General features: G+C 27.2%; 3 protein-coding genes across 3 annotated transcripts; all 3 read left to right on the top strand.

Moving 5' to 3' along the window:
* Nucleotides 1-729: 729 nt before the first annotated feature.
* LOC108342845 (signaling peptide TAXIMIN 1) lies at nt 730-1,600 on the top strand. Its single transcript, XM_017580697.2, has 2 exons — nt 730-1,249; nt 1,339-1,600. Exons 1-2 carry the CDS (start codon nt 1,134-1,136, stop codon nt 1,460-1,462), a joined length of 240 nt encoding a protein of 79 aa, XP_017436186.1. The 5' UTR covers nt 730-1,133; the 3' UTR covers nt 1,463-1,600.
* A 1,311-nt stretch (nt 1,601-2,911) lies between these two features.
* Nucleotides 2,912-5,820, top strand: LOC108342842 (GDSL esterase/lipase At1g28600-like). Its single transcript, XM_017580693.2, has 5 exons — nt 2,912-3,227; nt 3,520-3,726; nt 4,498-4,646; nt 5,039-5,312; nt 5,449-5,820. The coding sequence occupies exons 1-5, from the start codon at nt 2,948-2,950 to the stop codon at nt 5,694-5,696; spliced, it is 1,158 nt and encodes a 385-aa protein (XP_017436182.1). The 5' UTR covers nt 2,912-2,947; the 3' UTR covers nt 5,697-5,820.
* Nucleotides 5,821-6,962: 1,142 nt separating this feature from the next.
* Nucleotides 6,963-11,617, top strand: LOC108342843 (GDSL esterase/lipase At1g28590-like). The gene is made up of 5 exons (XM_017580694.2): nt 6,963-7,281; nt 7,571-7,777; nt 10,425-10,573; nt 10,958-11,231; nt 11,369-11,617. Exons 1-5 carry the CDS (start codon nt 7,008-7,010, stop codon nt 11,614-11,616), a joined length of 1,152 nt encoding a protein of 383 aa, XP_017436183.1. The 5' UTR covers nt 6,963-7,007; the 3' UTR covers nt 11,617.
* The last annotated feature ends 4,063 nt before the right edge of the window (nt 11,618-15,680 follow it).

Genomic DNA, 15,680 nt, shown 5'->3' with positions numbered 1-15,680 from the left:
AACAAAAGAAATACAACGATTTAATGGCTGACTTAATCAGAGTCCCTTGGTAAGAAATAGAGTGGTATCAAAGCTCACAATATCTTATTAATGGAAAGATTTATGTGTATTGTATTTTTATATAATTTTGTCTTTTTTTTTCTTAAAAAATAAAAAGAGAAATGTTACACAATAAAAAAGGCAACACAAGTTTGTTTCCTGCTGTTTCAAAAGTAATGTATTAAAATAGTAGTAGTTGACACCCAGAGCATCCCATCATCCATTAAATCAACCAAATGTCGAAAACATCCCTCATTTTAGAAATCAATTACTTTTTGTAATATATCTTTAAAGAAAAATAAAAAAAATGTAATTTAAATTACTTTTAAAAAGAACTTAATACTCATAAGAAAAAAGAAAACAAGTATATTCATCTTTGTAGTCCAAAAATGAAAGTATTTAGGAGGTACAAAATATGAATAAGTTTTATCTCAAACTGCACTTCCGATAAAAATTTTAAAAGAGTACTACATTTATTTAAATCGAAAAAATATTTTAAAAGAATGAATTTTCTTTTATGTTATTTAACTTATATTTTTAACCGCCACATAACCATTTAATCACAACAGAATACTTATTAATAATATTTTCAATTTGAAAAAAAAAATCACGAACACAGAATGCTTTACTTTTATACTTGTTTGTATGAATAGTTTATATATGTTTCAGGGCTTGTAATTGTTTGAAGAAATGTGTGAATGAAATTGCAGACATGTTGGATGTGGTATTTATCTTGATTGAGGTGATAACGCCCCAAGTTCAACACATCACTGAATGATTCAATCTTAGCATGGCGACGCAGACAGGCCTCACAGTCAACTATTTGAAACTGCCACGTTTAATTACTTTCCCAATAAAATACAACAAGAACGTTGAATAATGGAGTTTTGGTATGGCAATCAACCCTACTCTTTCTAGCCATAGGATCAGTGCAGGTGGCTAACCGGCACCTAACTACGCGTTTCTGTTGTACACTTCTCTTCTCTGCTCTACTTCATGTTGCATTCGCCTTCTGGATAAGATAAAAGCTTCAACATATATATAGTAAGCATATGAATGAGAAGATGAATTGAGAAGATATTAATCATTGAAGCATGTGCTGCTGCTCTGAAGACTGTAAATGCAGGCCACTTGGGTTTCTGTTGGGCCTGCCTTTTGCCTTCTTGTCTCTTTTGATCTCCCTTGTGGGTGTGATTGTTTGGATTGTTGGGTAAGCTTCTCTTCTTTCTCTGCTAAGTTCTGAATTTGATAATCTATGATGAAAGTTTGAAATAGCCTCTTGATTTTCATTCTTTGAAGGTTGATTTTGACGTGCATATGTCCTTGTTGTCTTTGCGTGACCATCATAGTAGAGTTTGCTCTGGCGCTCATCAAGGCTCCTATTGTGGTGATGGAGTGGTTCATCTCCAAGATTCCATGTTAAAATAATCTTTTTATTTTCATCTTAAAATAATGGTTTGGTAGATTGTCTTTTCATTAATTATGTCCATATATGTATGTGATCATAATTTTCTGATTGATTATGTCATTACAACAACCCCTTCTATGCTTTGTTCAACCTACATAATCGTACTTAACAGTTTTATCAAATTCAATCTATCTCTCTTCTATATCATTATTATAAGGAAAAATAAAATAAATACATTTATATACACTGTATTAGAAAGTTTATACTATATATTATTATAGATCATATACTGTCATTAATTAACTAAGATTTTTTACATTGTTAATAAATAAAAGTCCCTTAAATACTTAAAATTAAGATTTTATTTGCATCGAAATTGGGTCTCCGTATCTGTAATTTCGCATCTATCATAACATTTTTTATACTTTAGTACAAGGTCACGAGTATACTCTTTTGAATAAAATAATAAATGATTGAGTGTTAATGTGTTGGCAGTCACCTAAAATAATAATGCACTGATGAGGAGCACTCGGAATATAATTATTTTTCTTTGTTAAACATTTTTTGTATATTTTTTGTTTTGCTATTTTTTATATTATTGAGAATTCAATTTTAAAATAATATAAATTTAATATTTTTACAGTCAAATTTTAAAAAATATTATAAATATAAATTTAAAATGAAATATCAAATAACAATTACATATTATTAAAATTTTACGATAGTTATATTTTTTATTATGTTTGTAAATGTTGGGAAAGAAAATATTTTTGATATTTGAATGAAATTTAGCAATATTAAATATGTTAAAATATTAAGAGAGAAAATAAAAAAATATGTAGCAGAATAAAATTTATTTAAATAAAATAAAATTAAAAATTAAAAAAAGAATATAAGATACATTTTTTAGATTAGCTAATTAGAGAATGGTTTACATAATGGAATATTCAAAATTATTATTGTATGATAAAAATAAACACAAATGATCAAAAAGTGTATTTAAGACATGATTAATCTAAATAAAAATCTTGTAATGAAAAATGTGTAATTAAAATTATAGATAGAGAGAAAATATCTTTAAGATTAAAATGAACTTACTATATGAGTCTAACAATCTATATAGAAAATAAAAAATTGTGTAGAAAAATAAAATTTATTGAAATCAAATAAAAAAATAAAAAAAATCATAAAAATACATTTTAAAAATTACTTAATAAATTAAAGACAAAAAAAAGTATTTACACATCTATCATCTCAATTCTATACAAAATCCACAAAACCCCATTTATTTTCCTAGTTTATGTGTTCTGTTACTTAGATATATCAAAACTCATAATAATATATTACTATTTATATTATTATAATATAAGCGTAAAAAATTCTTTTTGAAATATTTTGTCGAGAAATTTGAAGCAATATATAAATTAAAATTAATATTTAATTTAAGAAAGAATAAATCGATGATTGCAAGTGTGTTGTGTGCTGTGCATCGCGTTCCGAATGAAGTCAATCTGTGAACAGCGATGGATTACAATTGCAGTGGTAACTGCAACATTTGTTTTAGCTACTTCGTATTCAGAATCACCACCGTTATTAGCGGTGTCGCCATGCCCATTCACCTCCATCTTCAGTTTCGGCGATTCTCTTGCTGACACTGGCAACTTGTATCTCGCTTCCTACCACCCTTCTGAAGACTGCTTCCTTCCTCCCTACGGTGAAACCTTCTTCCACCATGTCTCTGGACGTTGCTCCGATGGCCGCCTCATCATCGATTTCATCGGTTCCGTTTCTCTGTTTCTCTCACTCCTACTTTTAATTTTTCATTTCAAGTATAATCAAATTAGAATAGATGTAAAAAAAAAAATCAATCTATTAGCTAGATCATCCATAGATCTGTTATCTTCTGTGAGATGAATGTGTTGTAAAGCACAAGTATATTTGAATTCAAATGTTTGAGTGAATGACAGTTAGTGATGAACTTATAAATTGGGTTTTGTAGATTAAGTTCAAACATAAATGGAAAGAAATAATTTAAATGAATGAAGGTAGCTTTATTTGTTTGTTATTTGCAGCCGAGGCATTGGGACTTCCATTGGTGAAAGCTTATAAGGAAAAGAAGAATGCGGAGGGAGGAACCAATTTTGCTGTGATTGGAGCCACGGCTTTAGAGCCGAGCTTTTTTGAACAGAGAGGCATTTCTCTTCCAACAAATTATTCTCTGACAGATCAATTGAATTGGTTCAAGGAATTGCTTCCTTCTCTCTGCAATAATTTAACAGGCAAGTTATTCATTTTTTTTCTCTCTCGTCTCTCCACACAACCACTACCTTACACACTTATTTTCTTCAATGTCTTTTACTATGAAAAATATTAAATTTTACTTACTTTTTATTTATTTTTTTCTTAAAAAAATATAAAATTTTACATTTTTGTGACCATTTTATATTTTGTATTATATGTGAAATGAATATAAAAAACTCATTTTTATGATCAACTTAAAAAAACAATGATCCATCTAATAACGTTCTTAAAAAAAAAACCATCCAATAACATTCTTAAAAAAATAAGGATCAGCTTTATACATGTAGGTTTAATTATTGATATGTGTTCATGAAGGAGAGCAATTCCTTAAGATATTATTTGTAATATTAAACTTGTTGGCTTTTTTGAGTTTATGTGAGACCTTTTTAATTAAATAATAAATTACTAAAATTTAAGAATTTTATATATCTATTATATTCTACGAAAAGATGAGCATATGCTTGTAGAAAAGGAAGATAGATATAGATCATTTTCTGAAAGAGTAAAGATTATTTAACACATCTAAATTTTTTACATTAATTTAATATTGTTCTTATTTACTTTTTATACTCTTCTTCCTTAAAACAATACAAAAATTTACATTTTTATGACCATTTTACTCATATAGTCTGTATCAAATGAATATAAACCCTAAAAATATATCATGGTATTGTTATTCTCCCCTAAAACTCCAATGTAATTCCACGATTGATATAACTCTAGCCATATCAAAAGGTTTAATTTTACAGATTGTCAGGAAGTTTTGGGGAACTCATTATTTCTTATGGGAGAAATAGGAGGAAATGATCTAAATTATCTTTTCTTTCAACAAAAGAGCATAGCAGATGTTAAAACGTATGTTCCATATGTGATCAATGCAATAGCTTCAGCTATCCATGTAAGTTTGTTTGTTTTTTTTTTCATTTAGTAAACATTTAATTCGTTTTTCTGCAATTACATATATGGTATCACATTAATAATTCATAATATCTCGCCACCAAATTAATATTTTCTAACATTACGATTTCATTATCATCACTTTGATTCTCTATTTAACATAGGATGAGATGAGAAAATGATATATTTTATTTGTATAGTTTAATTGGGTGAGATCTTTTTTTTTCAAGATTAAAGTGATGACAAGAGAAAAATTTGAGGTATAGAGTTTTTGGAGTATTAAGGTGGTAACATAATAAGAATTTCATTTTCTTTTATTTTGCAGTATCTCGCTAAATATTTTTATTATAACTTTAAAAGATACCTAAAACCTTTTTGTCACTTGGTTTACAGGAGTTAATTGGTGTAGGAGCTCGCACACTAATTGTTCCAGGAAATTTACCAATTGGATGTAGTGTAATATATTTAACAATTTATGAGACCTTAGATAAGAAGCAGTATGACCAAAGTGGGTGTTTGAAGTGGTTAAATGAGTTTGCTGAATATTACAATCATGAACTCCAAAGTGAATTAGAAAGGCTTCGGACACTTCATCCTCATGCCAATATCATCTATGGTGATTATTACAATGCTGCATTGCCTTTATATCGTGATCCCAAAAAGTTTGGTAATCATCTAAATTCTCATTGTAATTCAGTGCATATTTGCTTTAAATAATCTTTCCATAACGCATATTCATACTTCATCATAACAAATTACTTCATACATATAATATTGTGATTCATACTTTGATTCCTATGCAGGATTTATTGGTCTTAAAGCTTGTTGTGGAAAGGGGGGTCCATACAATTTCAATAAATTAGTAAAATGTGGTGATCCAAGTGTGACTGTTTGTGATGATCCTTCCAAGCATATTGGTTGGGATGGAATTCATTTAACTGAAGCTGCATATAAATTAATTGCTCAAGGATTTATAAAAGGACAACATTCTCAACCTCGATTTAGTTCGTTGGGTTTGCCTAACGAAAATTTTGGTTATTTCAATAGCTGAATTATTTTTTCTTTTATTTTAAAGTAAGTGAGACAAGTTCAATGTAGCTCTCGTAATATAAATATTGTTCACACATGTATATTTTATGACTATAGTTATCAATCTTACAACTGCTGTCTTTATGATACTGATGTCAAAAGTTTTATTTACAGAATTAAAAAAAAAAAATATTGAGTCATGATAAAAACATTTCACTAGAAATGTACAAATCATTAATGTAAAAACAATTTATTATGTCGATTATAATTTACAAGACATAAGACATAATCAAAGTTGTAATTATTATAAAACTTCGGTTATTATTAAAACCTATATAGAAAGTTTAAAGGATGACAATTTTGTAATAAATTATACGATTGTTTATACTAGTTAAACATAGAATGTAGAGAAAAAATAGGAGGGTGATATTTATATTAGAAGACTTTGCATACTAGTTTGTCACTATAAATCAGCGTATGATATTTAATTTTTTAGAATCAAATTTTAAATAAAAAATTATAATTATATACATTTTAAAAAAATAACAATTACATATAATTAAAAATTTAGGATAATCATAACTTCTATTATTTTTGGAAATATTGAGAAAGAAAATATTTTACTGGAGTAAACTTATCAATATTAAATGACTTAAAATATTAAAAGAGAAAATGAAAAATTATGTTGCACAATAAAAATTATTTAAACTAAACAAAAATAATAACCAAATAAAGAATAGAAGATGATTTTTTAATTAGCTAATTATGTAATGGTTTACATAATTGAATATTCAAAATTATTCCCGTGTGATAAAAATAAACTCAAATTATAAAAAAGTGTATTTTAGACATGAATTAATTTAAATAAAATATTGTAATGAAAAATGTGTAATTAAAGAAAGATCGTGTAGAAAAAAATATTGAAATAAAATGAAACATAAAAAATCAAATCCAAAAAGTACATTTTTTAAATTACTTAATAAACACAAATACAAAGACAAAACAAAGTATTTACACATCCACAATCTCAATTTTTTTTTTAAATATTACTTATCATCCTGCCTAACTAATTTAAGTCTTTTTCATAAAAATCAAAACTATTTTATACAAAATCTACAAAGGCCCAGTTGTTTTCCTAGTTTATTAGTTCTGTTACTTAATAATATATTACTATTTATATTATTATTATTATAATATACGCGTCAAACAATTATTTTACTTGTGAAATATTTTTGTAGGCAAATTTGAAGCCATATATAAATTAAAAGTAATATTTAATTTAAGAAAGAATTGACGATTGCAAGTGTGATTTGTGGTGTGTATCGCATTCCGAATGAAGTCAATCTGCAAACAGCGATGGATTACAATTGCAGTGGTAACTGCAACATTTGTGTTAGCTACTTCATATTCAGAATCACCACCGTTATTAGCGGTGCCGCCATACCCATTCACCTCCATCTTCAGTTTCGGCGATTCTCTTGCTGATACTGGCAATTTCTATTTTGACAGCCCTTCTCATCGCTGCTTCCAACCACCCTACGGTGAAACGTTCTTCCACCATGTCTCTGGACGCTGCTCCGATGGCCGCCTCATCATCGATTTCATCGGTTCCGTTTCTCTGTTTCTCTCACTCCTACTTTTAATTTTTCATTTCAAGTATAATCAAATTAGAATAGATGTAAAAAAAATCTATCTATTAGCTAGATCATCCATAGATCTGTTATCTTCTGTGAGATGAATGTGTTGTAAAGCACAAGTATATTTGAATTCAAATGTTTGAGTGAATGACAGTTAGTGATGAACTTATAAATTGGGTTTTGTAGATTAAGTTCAAACATAAATGGAAAAAAATAATTTAAATGAATGAAGGTAGCTTTGTTTTTTTGTTATTTGCAGCTGAGGCATTGGGACTTCCATTGGTGAAAGCTTATAAGGAAAAGAAGAATGCGGAGGGAGGAACCAATTTTGCTGTGATTGGAGCCACGGCTTTAGAGCCGAGCTTTTTCGAACAGAGGGGCATTTCTCTTCCAACCAATCATTCTCTGACAGATCAATTGAATTGGTTCAAGGAACTGCTTCCTTCTCTCTGCAATTATTCCACAGGCAAGTTCTCCCTTTTTTTTCTCTCTCATCTCTCTACACAACCACTACTCTACACACCTGTCTTTTTCCTATTGGCGGTGATAGATATTAGTCAGCAAAGATCAACTTTAAAAAAGAAAACCCATCCAATAACGTTCTTAAAAACACAGCAATAAAACGTACTTGTTGAATTTTGTTATCCGTAAACATAACTAAGCGAGATATTATTTATTTTTGTGGTTCAATAATATTAAAACTGTATCTTTTAATATGCATTATAATCTTTTAAAAAAGAAAGATGTATATAAATAATAATGTTTTGCTTTATAAACCACGTAGAATTTGTGGATGTAATAGAACACTTAAGTTAAATATAATTTATTTTACTCCAATAGAGATAATGTCTAACAATATTTTTTAGTCATCTCATCAAATGTTGATGATTATTCACTCTCAACTCAATATTAATTTTTTTAATAGTATTGTAATTAAGGATGAAAAAAAATAGTTCCGACGAATATTCATGGTACAATTTAGTTATTTATTTGTTAATGAGACGGACAAAGAAATTATGGTATTGGACTCACATGTACATCTTATTTATTAATAAATTTTATTTTTTGTGTTTTTTTTATAAATGAAGTGATCATCTTATTTATTAATAAATTTTATTTTGTATTTTTTTTATAAATGAAGTGATCAAATGAAATTATTAACTAAAGAAACATAAATTATTGAATAATGTTAATAAGTGGACTTTAAATCTAATTCAACCTCACAAAACTACTTTGTATTGCATCTACTTTTACACTTTAAGTTAATCACGTATATATTCTAAATTAAGTGAGCTTAAATCTTATCTATAAACCGATTTTGTGGGGTTGAATTAGGTTTAAATTTCACTCCTTAACTAATAATAATTTAGATTTCATTTCATATTTTTTTTTATACTAATGAAATGAAAATAAATTTTAAAAAGATTATTTTTTAAAAATTTATATGTTGGGAAAACACGTTTAAATTTGTTTTTTTATAAGAATAAATTTATTTATATTTATATTTTAATGTGTATTTTGATTTAAAAAAATTATTTTTTGTTATCTAAATTTATATTTCAACAATTTATCATTAAATGATTTTGTTTAAACTTTGTAAAAAATAAAACAAAAAAATATTTATAAGCATCATAGATATTTATTAGTATAAAAAAATTCACAAATATTCTTTGATAAATACCCAACAAATAATGGAAGGATTTTTTCAAATAGGATATGTAGCAAATACAACTATGCAACCCTTATTAATCTTAGATATATCTTTTCGAGCTTAATAAAGACAAGAGTGTTAATGTGAGTCAACTCGAATATATAAGTTGATTTATCATAGGTTAAACTAAAAATAAATTAACTTAATTCGACCCACATGTTTTATATTTTTTAAAATTTATTTTATATATTTATTATAATATAATCAAAGTGAATTGACCCAACTTATAATCCTATAGCAAATGCTGACTAAATTTACCAAACATTATTATAAAGATAGTGATTGAAAATTAAAATGTTGATTTATATAACTTGACCAACAGATAAATTAAACATCTAATCCATTAAAAAATTCTTGAAGAAAAGTTATATTATAAAAAAAAATCAAATTTTTATCCCACAATAGTAAATAATTATAATAAAAAAACTTGTAAAAAATGATACAAAATTAATAAAGGAATATTATTGTTAAGTTATGGATTAATCCACCTTCAACTTGACTTAAAATCCCTTTAACCCACAAATTAAATTAGCCAAATTCAATTTGATCCTTATATAAAAAAAAATTAACTTTTTTTCAATCCAACTAGGTTCAAACTAGTGAATTTGACTTATGGATTGGAACCTATTTTAATATCTCTAAAATAAAACATAAAATTTCATCAAATTTTATGAATGCACACAAAATATTAATAACTCAATAATATTTTTCTTATTTTAAACCACATACATACTAATAAATAAATATTCAACTTCCTTTTTCATCACATCTATCATTCTCTTTGTACAATTTTTTTTTCTTATCTTTCTTATTCAAATTCTATAATAATAATAGTCGTTTTTTCTTTTACTAATTTACAAACACAGTACACAAAATGTTAAAGCATAACCAAGTTTCTAAGTCAATATTAAGTGTGATTTTATGTAATTTTTTTAAAAGCCATAGCTTTATACATGTAGGATTAATTATTGATCTGTGTTTACGAAGAAGGAGAGCATTCTTTGAGATATTTTTTGTAATATTAAACTTGTTGACATTTACGAGTTTATGTGAGACCTGTTTAATTAAATAATAAATTATTAAAATTTAATAATTTTATATAAAAGAGGAAAGAAATAAATAAACTACATAAAAAGTTAACGTACAAGTGCCTTTGTCACAAATAAAAAATATATTTACTTTGGTGTATTTCTCAAGTTTTACATAAAAGTTTTTATATAACTAAATAGAAAACAATATCTCACAATAATAAAAAATATGAAATATTAAATTAAATTAAGTTCCATAGTCTTCACAGTGCTTTGTAGAAAAGGAAGAAAAAGATATAAATCTATTCCTAAAACTGCAATGTAATTAGACGATTGATATAACTCTAACAATATCAAACGGTTTAATTTTACAGATTGTCGTGAAGTTTTGGGAAACGCATTATTTCTTGTGGGAGAAATAGGAGGAAATGATCTAAGTTATCTTTTATTTCAACAAAAGAGCATAGCAGATGTTAAAACATATGTTCCATATGTGATCAATGCAATAGCTTCAGCTATCCATGTAAGTTTGTTTGTTTGTTTTTTGATTTAATAAACCTTTAATTCGTTTTTCTGCAATTACATATGTCATCACTTTAATCTTTCATAATATCTCGTCACCAAATTAATATTTCTAACATTACGATTTTATTATCATCACTTTGATTCTCTGTTTAACATAAGATGAGATGATAAAATGATATATTTTATTTGAATAGTTTAATTTGATCAGATTTTTTTTACAAGATTAAAGTTATGGCAAGAGAAAAAAATGAGGTTTAAAGTTTTGAGAATATTAAGGTGGTAACATATTAAGAATTTCATTTTCTTTTATTTTGCAATATCTCGCTAAACATTTTTTGTACAGTTTTAAAAGATACTTAAAACCTTTTGTCTTGCTTTACAGGAGTTAATTGGTGTAGGGGCTCGCACACTAATTGTTCCAGGAAATTTACCACGTGGATGTAGTGTAATACATTTAACAATTTATGAGACCTTAGATAAGAAGCAATATGACCAAAGTGGGTGTTTGAAGTGGTTAAATGAGTTTGCTGGATATTACAATCATGAGCTCCAAAGTGAATTAGACAAGCTTCGAACACTTCATCCTCATGTCAATATCATCTATGGTGATTATTACAATGCTGCATTGCCTTTATATAGTGACCCCAAAAAGTTTGGTAATCATCTCAATTCTCATTGTAATTCAGTGCATGTTTGCTTTAAATAATGTTTCCATAATGCATATTCATACTTCATCATAACAAATTACTTCATACAAATAATACTGTGATTTATACTTTGATTTCCTATGCAGGATTTATTGGTCTTAAAGCTTGTTGTGGAAAGGGGGGTCCATACAATTTCAATGAATTAGTAAAATGTGGTGATCCAAGTGTGAATGTTTGTGATAATCCTTCTAAGTATATTGCATGGGATGGAATTCATTTAACTGAAGCTGCATATAAATTAATTGCTCAAAACTTTATAAAAGGACAACATTCACAACCTCAATTTAATTCGTTGTGTTTGCCTAATGAAAATTTTGGTTATTTTAATGGCTGAATTATTTTTTTCTTTTGTTTTAAAGTAAGTGAGACAAGTTCAAATGTAGCTCCCATAATATAAATAGTGGTCACACATGTATCTTTTAGCACTATCAATCTCACAACTGTTATCTCTACGATATTGAAGTCAAAAGTTTTATTTTCAGAACTAAAAAAATGTTGATACATGATAAAAACATTTAAGTGGAAATGTACAGATCATTAATGTAGAAATGAGTTTTTATGATGATTTATTTTATCAATTATAATTCCTACAATATAATAAATGATGAAGTGACATTATAATTATGATAAGACTTTATACATGGATTATCACTAGAACTTATATAAAAAGTTTAAACAATGTTAATTTTGTAATAAATTATAAAATTTTCTATACGAGTTAAACTTATATCCGATAAAAAAATGGGAGGATGACATTTATATTAAAAGACTTTACATACTAATTTATCACTATAACTAATATATAATATTTAATCTTTTTTAAAGTCATTTCGTGTTTTACTTTAATTCTCTTCCTTGTCTTTTTTCCCATCATGAACTTAAATATGTTTCTATCAAAGAATATAACTTAATTTTGGATCACAAACAAAACAATGGTGAAAACGTTACAAATAGAAAAAATGTATAAACTAATGTAAACTAAAGAAGTAAAAGAGTCTGGATATTTCCATCAACTTCTTAAATCGATTCATCCCGAATTGTTGGATCATGCTTATTATTTTTTTCTTATCAGTGTATTAATTTAAATTATGTATTTCTTACGACATAATTTTCACAAGTTACGGATGAGATAATCGGAGAGTATTTGAATCGCTCCATTCTTTTAACAATAGAAACCAAGTGACTTAAAAATTAAAACAGACGAATTAAAAGTTTTTAAATACGATCTTGTTACATTAAATTTAGTTGGACTAAGAAAATTTAAGAGATCATTACACTTTAAAAAAAAATTACCCATACATTTGTTTATAAATTATATGTTGTTATTAAATATATTTTAATTCAAAAATATATACAAATTAATAAAGAGTTAAATATGATTTTAGTCTCTCAACTATCAAACGATTTTAGTTTCTGTCCCTCTTTCAAACTTTGGTACATTTTGATTCTTAAGGAAACTATAATTTTTATTCTTCCATGACTAACCGCGTTAATTTTTTTCTTAGGTGGCTAACAGTGTACCACGTCATTTTTCTATTTTCTGAAACGTGTCAATCCTTCCCTGCATCTTCACGCCGAGCTTCTCTCCCTCTCTCTCCCTCCGTCTCTGGGTGGCAAACTGTCTCCCTCTACACCGACCAGATCGACACCAACATCTCCCACTTTGTCTCTATCGCCGGCGAGGACCCACCGCACTCATTGAGATCGGTGATCTATCACCTGAGGAAAATGCTGACCTTGAAACCATTGCTTCTGAGTTGTTCACGATTCTGATCTTGGTGGCTCTATGTTTTTTGTTGTAGGTTTTTTGCCTTATTTATTGATCCGATGGGAAGGTGATTGACAAGAGGGAGGTGAAAACCGAGTGAATGTCGAAGTATATATCAAAAATTTTTGGTTGATGAGTATTTTCGTAAGGTGATTTGTTTTTGAATTTGGTGAAACGTTGGTGGTGATTGTAAGTGGTTCAAGGGTTTTTATGCATTTTTTATCTATGGCTTCGGAAGTAGTTCCATCTTCTAAGGATTTGTTGAAATGTTGCAATTGTGGATGTGGTTGCTCCATGTTGGCTTAATCTTCGGGGGTTTGGATTCGATCTGTTAAACGGAAGCATGATGAGTTCAAAATGGATGGTCAACTGGCCATGCCGACGTTTGCAAAGGTCGAAATTGAGAATGAATGTGTGGCCTTGCGTATGATGGTAAGTGTGCAACACAAAACCATTCAGGTAAAATATTACTAAACAGAGGATACTTCAGGTAAAAATATTACTAAAATATGATAATATATTTACTGGAAACGTACTTATTCCTAGGAGATTGACGATGGGTTTCACTTTCACATCTAATTATGATATGAAGGCACATATTACTGAAATATATATATGAAATAAGAAAACTGCACAAAAAGGTTGACAGTGATGGACTTTTATATAAATGTTGAAACAAAAAGCAAGAGGCGAAATGGTGCGTCATTAATTTAAAGTATTCAGAGTAACAATACTTTTATTTGTTTCATGCAATTCATACCAAGTCCTTGCCTTTACCTTTGCATTGTAGCAGTAGGTGGGTAGTTGAGGGTAGCGGTAAGTGTTCTGATATATATACATTTTTATTATCTGACTAATTTAGAAAAATCATTTTTCAAATGGGCCTAATAGTGAAAGCAACAGAGAAACTGAAGGAGTGCGTGTCGCGCTTTTAAAGGGCCCTTTAGAATCCTAAATGATGATGTCAAATTAATTAAGTAATTAAGGAAATAGGAAAGAATGAGGAAGGTTTCAGCCATTAAAACACTTCAGGAGGTTTTGGTTTTCCGTTTTGAAACAGTGGGCGGTTTCAACCATTAAAAATTCTGCTTAATTTTTTTGACTTGTTAATCTATTCACACACTTCTTCAAAAGAGAGAAGATACACCGCAGAAAATGGGGAATGTTAGATTTCTCAGAATGAAAAAGAAGCAGCCCAAAATAAATCAAGCTACCTGCTTCATAAAGTTGGTCACCTTGCTTACAGAAAAGGGTATAGGAAAAGCAATTCTTTGGGTTAGTGATTGACTTTTTGAATACTTCGATGAATGTTGAGAAATCTTTAATTCTTCATATTCAGTGTATATTAGTTTGGGAACAAACTCTAACAGGATGACTCAATAAACAGAGGATATCGACGGCGAGAGAGTGGTCGATGGAGAGAAGAAGGTCTTTGCTTGTTTGAGTGATGAGGTTTTAACGGCAAGGTCACCATAATTGTTGGCGGTAGCAAGAAGAGAGAGGGCTTGGTTCCTGGTGGAAGCGGTCATGGGTGAAGAATAGAAACAAGATTAATTAAGAAGATATTATTGAACCATGTGTTACTGCTCTAAAATATCCCTATATTTAAAATATGTCTTTTTTTATAAATAATTTTTTTTATCAATTAAAATTTGATAGTTACATAAATTAACCAATCATATATATATATATATATATATATATATATATATATATATATATATATATATATATAATTATGATTTAAGTTTAGAATTTGGTTTTTCCATAACTAAATTCTGATTTTTATTTTTGTGAATGATAATTAAAATATTAGATAGAATTCGATTTTGTAAGAGAATCAAATTTCAAATTAATTTTTTATTTTTTTAATTTTATTAAAATAAAAGGAGAAGGTAAAATAAAGAAATTATATGTTTTTGTAATAAAAATATTTATTTATATATCTGAGTTTTTTAAAATTATTTATGAAATTTCATATAGTTTTATATTGTTAAATTATAGTTTTAAAATAATTATTCTGACTTTGGTTTAGTAGATATCAGGAGATGAGAATAAAAATTATTAAAGACAAATTGTATAAACATATGAAAAAATAATGTAGTACGAAGATCCCAAAATAGTAACTGATTACCTCATCCAACAAGAATAGTTAATAACAAACTACAGAGTCAAAATCAAATAAAATAATAATATCATACAAATGATTAACTGGTGAAAAAAAAGTTTAACGTATAGATTCATGTACACATTTGGAATATATTAAATTATTTATCCAAACAATAGATATATATCCATCAACACCTTAACGAATAATAAAAAGAAATGAAACCTTATAATTTTGTCGATTTAAAAGATGATATAAGATTTAAACCTCCAATATCATAAATTTTGTTTGCTTAATGTATGTGTAATTAATTAAATTAAATAAACAAATTTTATATTCAATTATACATTTTCAATTTCATTATTACAAATTCTTCAATTAAACAAAATTTTATAAAACAAAAATGAAATTAAAACAACTTTTATATATATATATATATATATATATATATATATATATATATATATATATATATATATATATATATATATATATATATATTATAAACATAATATCATTCGAA

Source organism: Vigna angularis, chromosome 6 (genome assembly GCF_016808095.1).
Source record: "Vigna angularis cultivar LongXiaoDou No.4 chromosome 6, ASM1680809v1, whole genome shotgun sequence".
Classification (NCBI taxonomy): Eukaryota; Viridiplantae; Streptophyta; class Magnoliopsida; order Fabales; family Fabaceae; genus Vigna; species Vigna angularis.
The sequence above is the reverse complement of the archived record's forward strand: the minus strand, read 5'-3'. Positions and strand labels throughout refer to the sequence as shown.

What these genes read in the sequence shown, in the direction of transcription:
- LOC108342843 (XM_017580694.2), top strand. Translation starts at nt 7,008, where the DNA reads ATGAAGTCAATCTGCAAACAGCGATGGATTACAATTGCAGTGGTAACT. An exon ending in CCTCATCATCGATTTCATCG is followed by an intron (nt 7,282 to 7,570) that starts GTTCCGTTTCTC and finishes TGTTATTTGCAG; the next exon opens with CTGAGGCATTGGGACTTCCA. An exon ending in TAGTGACCCCAAAAAGTTTG is followed by an intron (nt 11,232 to 11,368) that starts GTAATCATCTCA and finishes TTTCCTATGCAG; the next exon opens with GATTTATTGGTCTTAAAGCT.
- LOC108342842 (XM_017580693.2), top strand. Translation starts at nt 2,948, where the DNA reads ATGAAGTCAATCTGTGAACAGCGATGGATTACAATTGCAGTGGTAACT. An exon ending in TCTCTGCAATAATTTAACAG is followed by an intron (nt 3,727 to 4,497) that starts GCAAGTTATTCA and finishes TTAATTTTACAG; the next exon opens with ATTGTCAGGAAGTTTTGGGG. An exon ending in TCGTGATCCCAAAAAGTTTG is followed by an intron (nt 5,313 to 5,448) that starts GTAATCATCTAA and finishes ATTCCTATGCAG; the next exon opens with GATTTATTGGTCTTAAAGCT.
- LOC108342845 (XM_017580697.2), top strand. Translation starts at nt 1,134, where the DNA reads ATGTGCTGCTGCTCTGAAGACTGTAAATGCAGGCCACTTGGGTTTCTG. An exon ending in GTGATTGTTTGGATTGTTGG is followed by an intron (nt 1,250 to 1,338) that starts GTAAGCTTCTCT and finishes CATTCTTTGAAG; the next exon opens with GTTGATTTTGACGTGCATAT.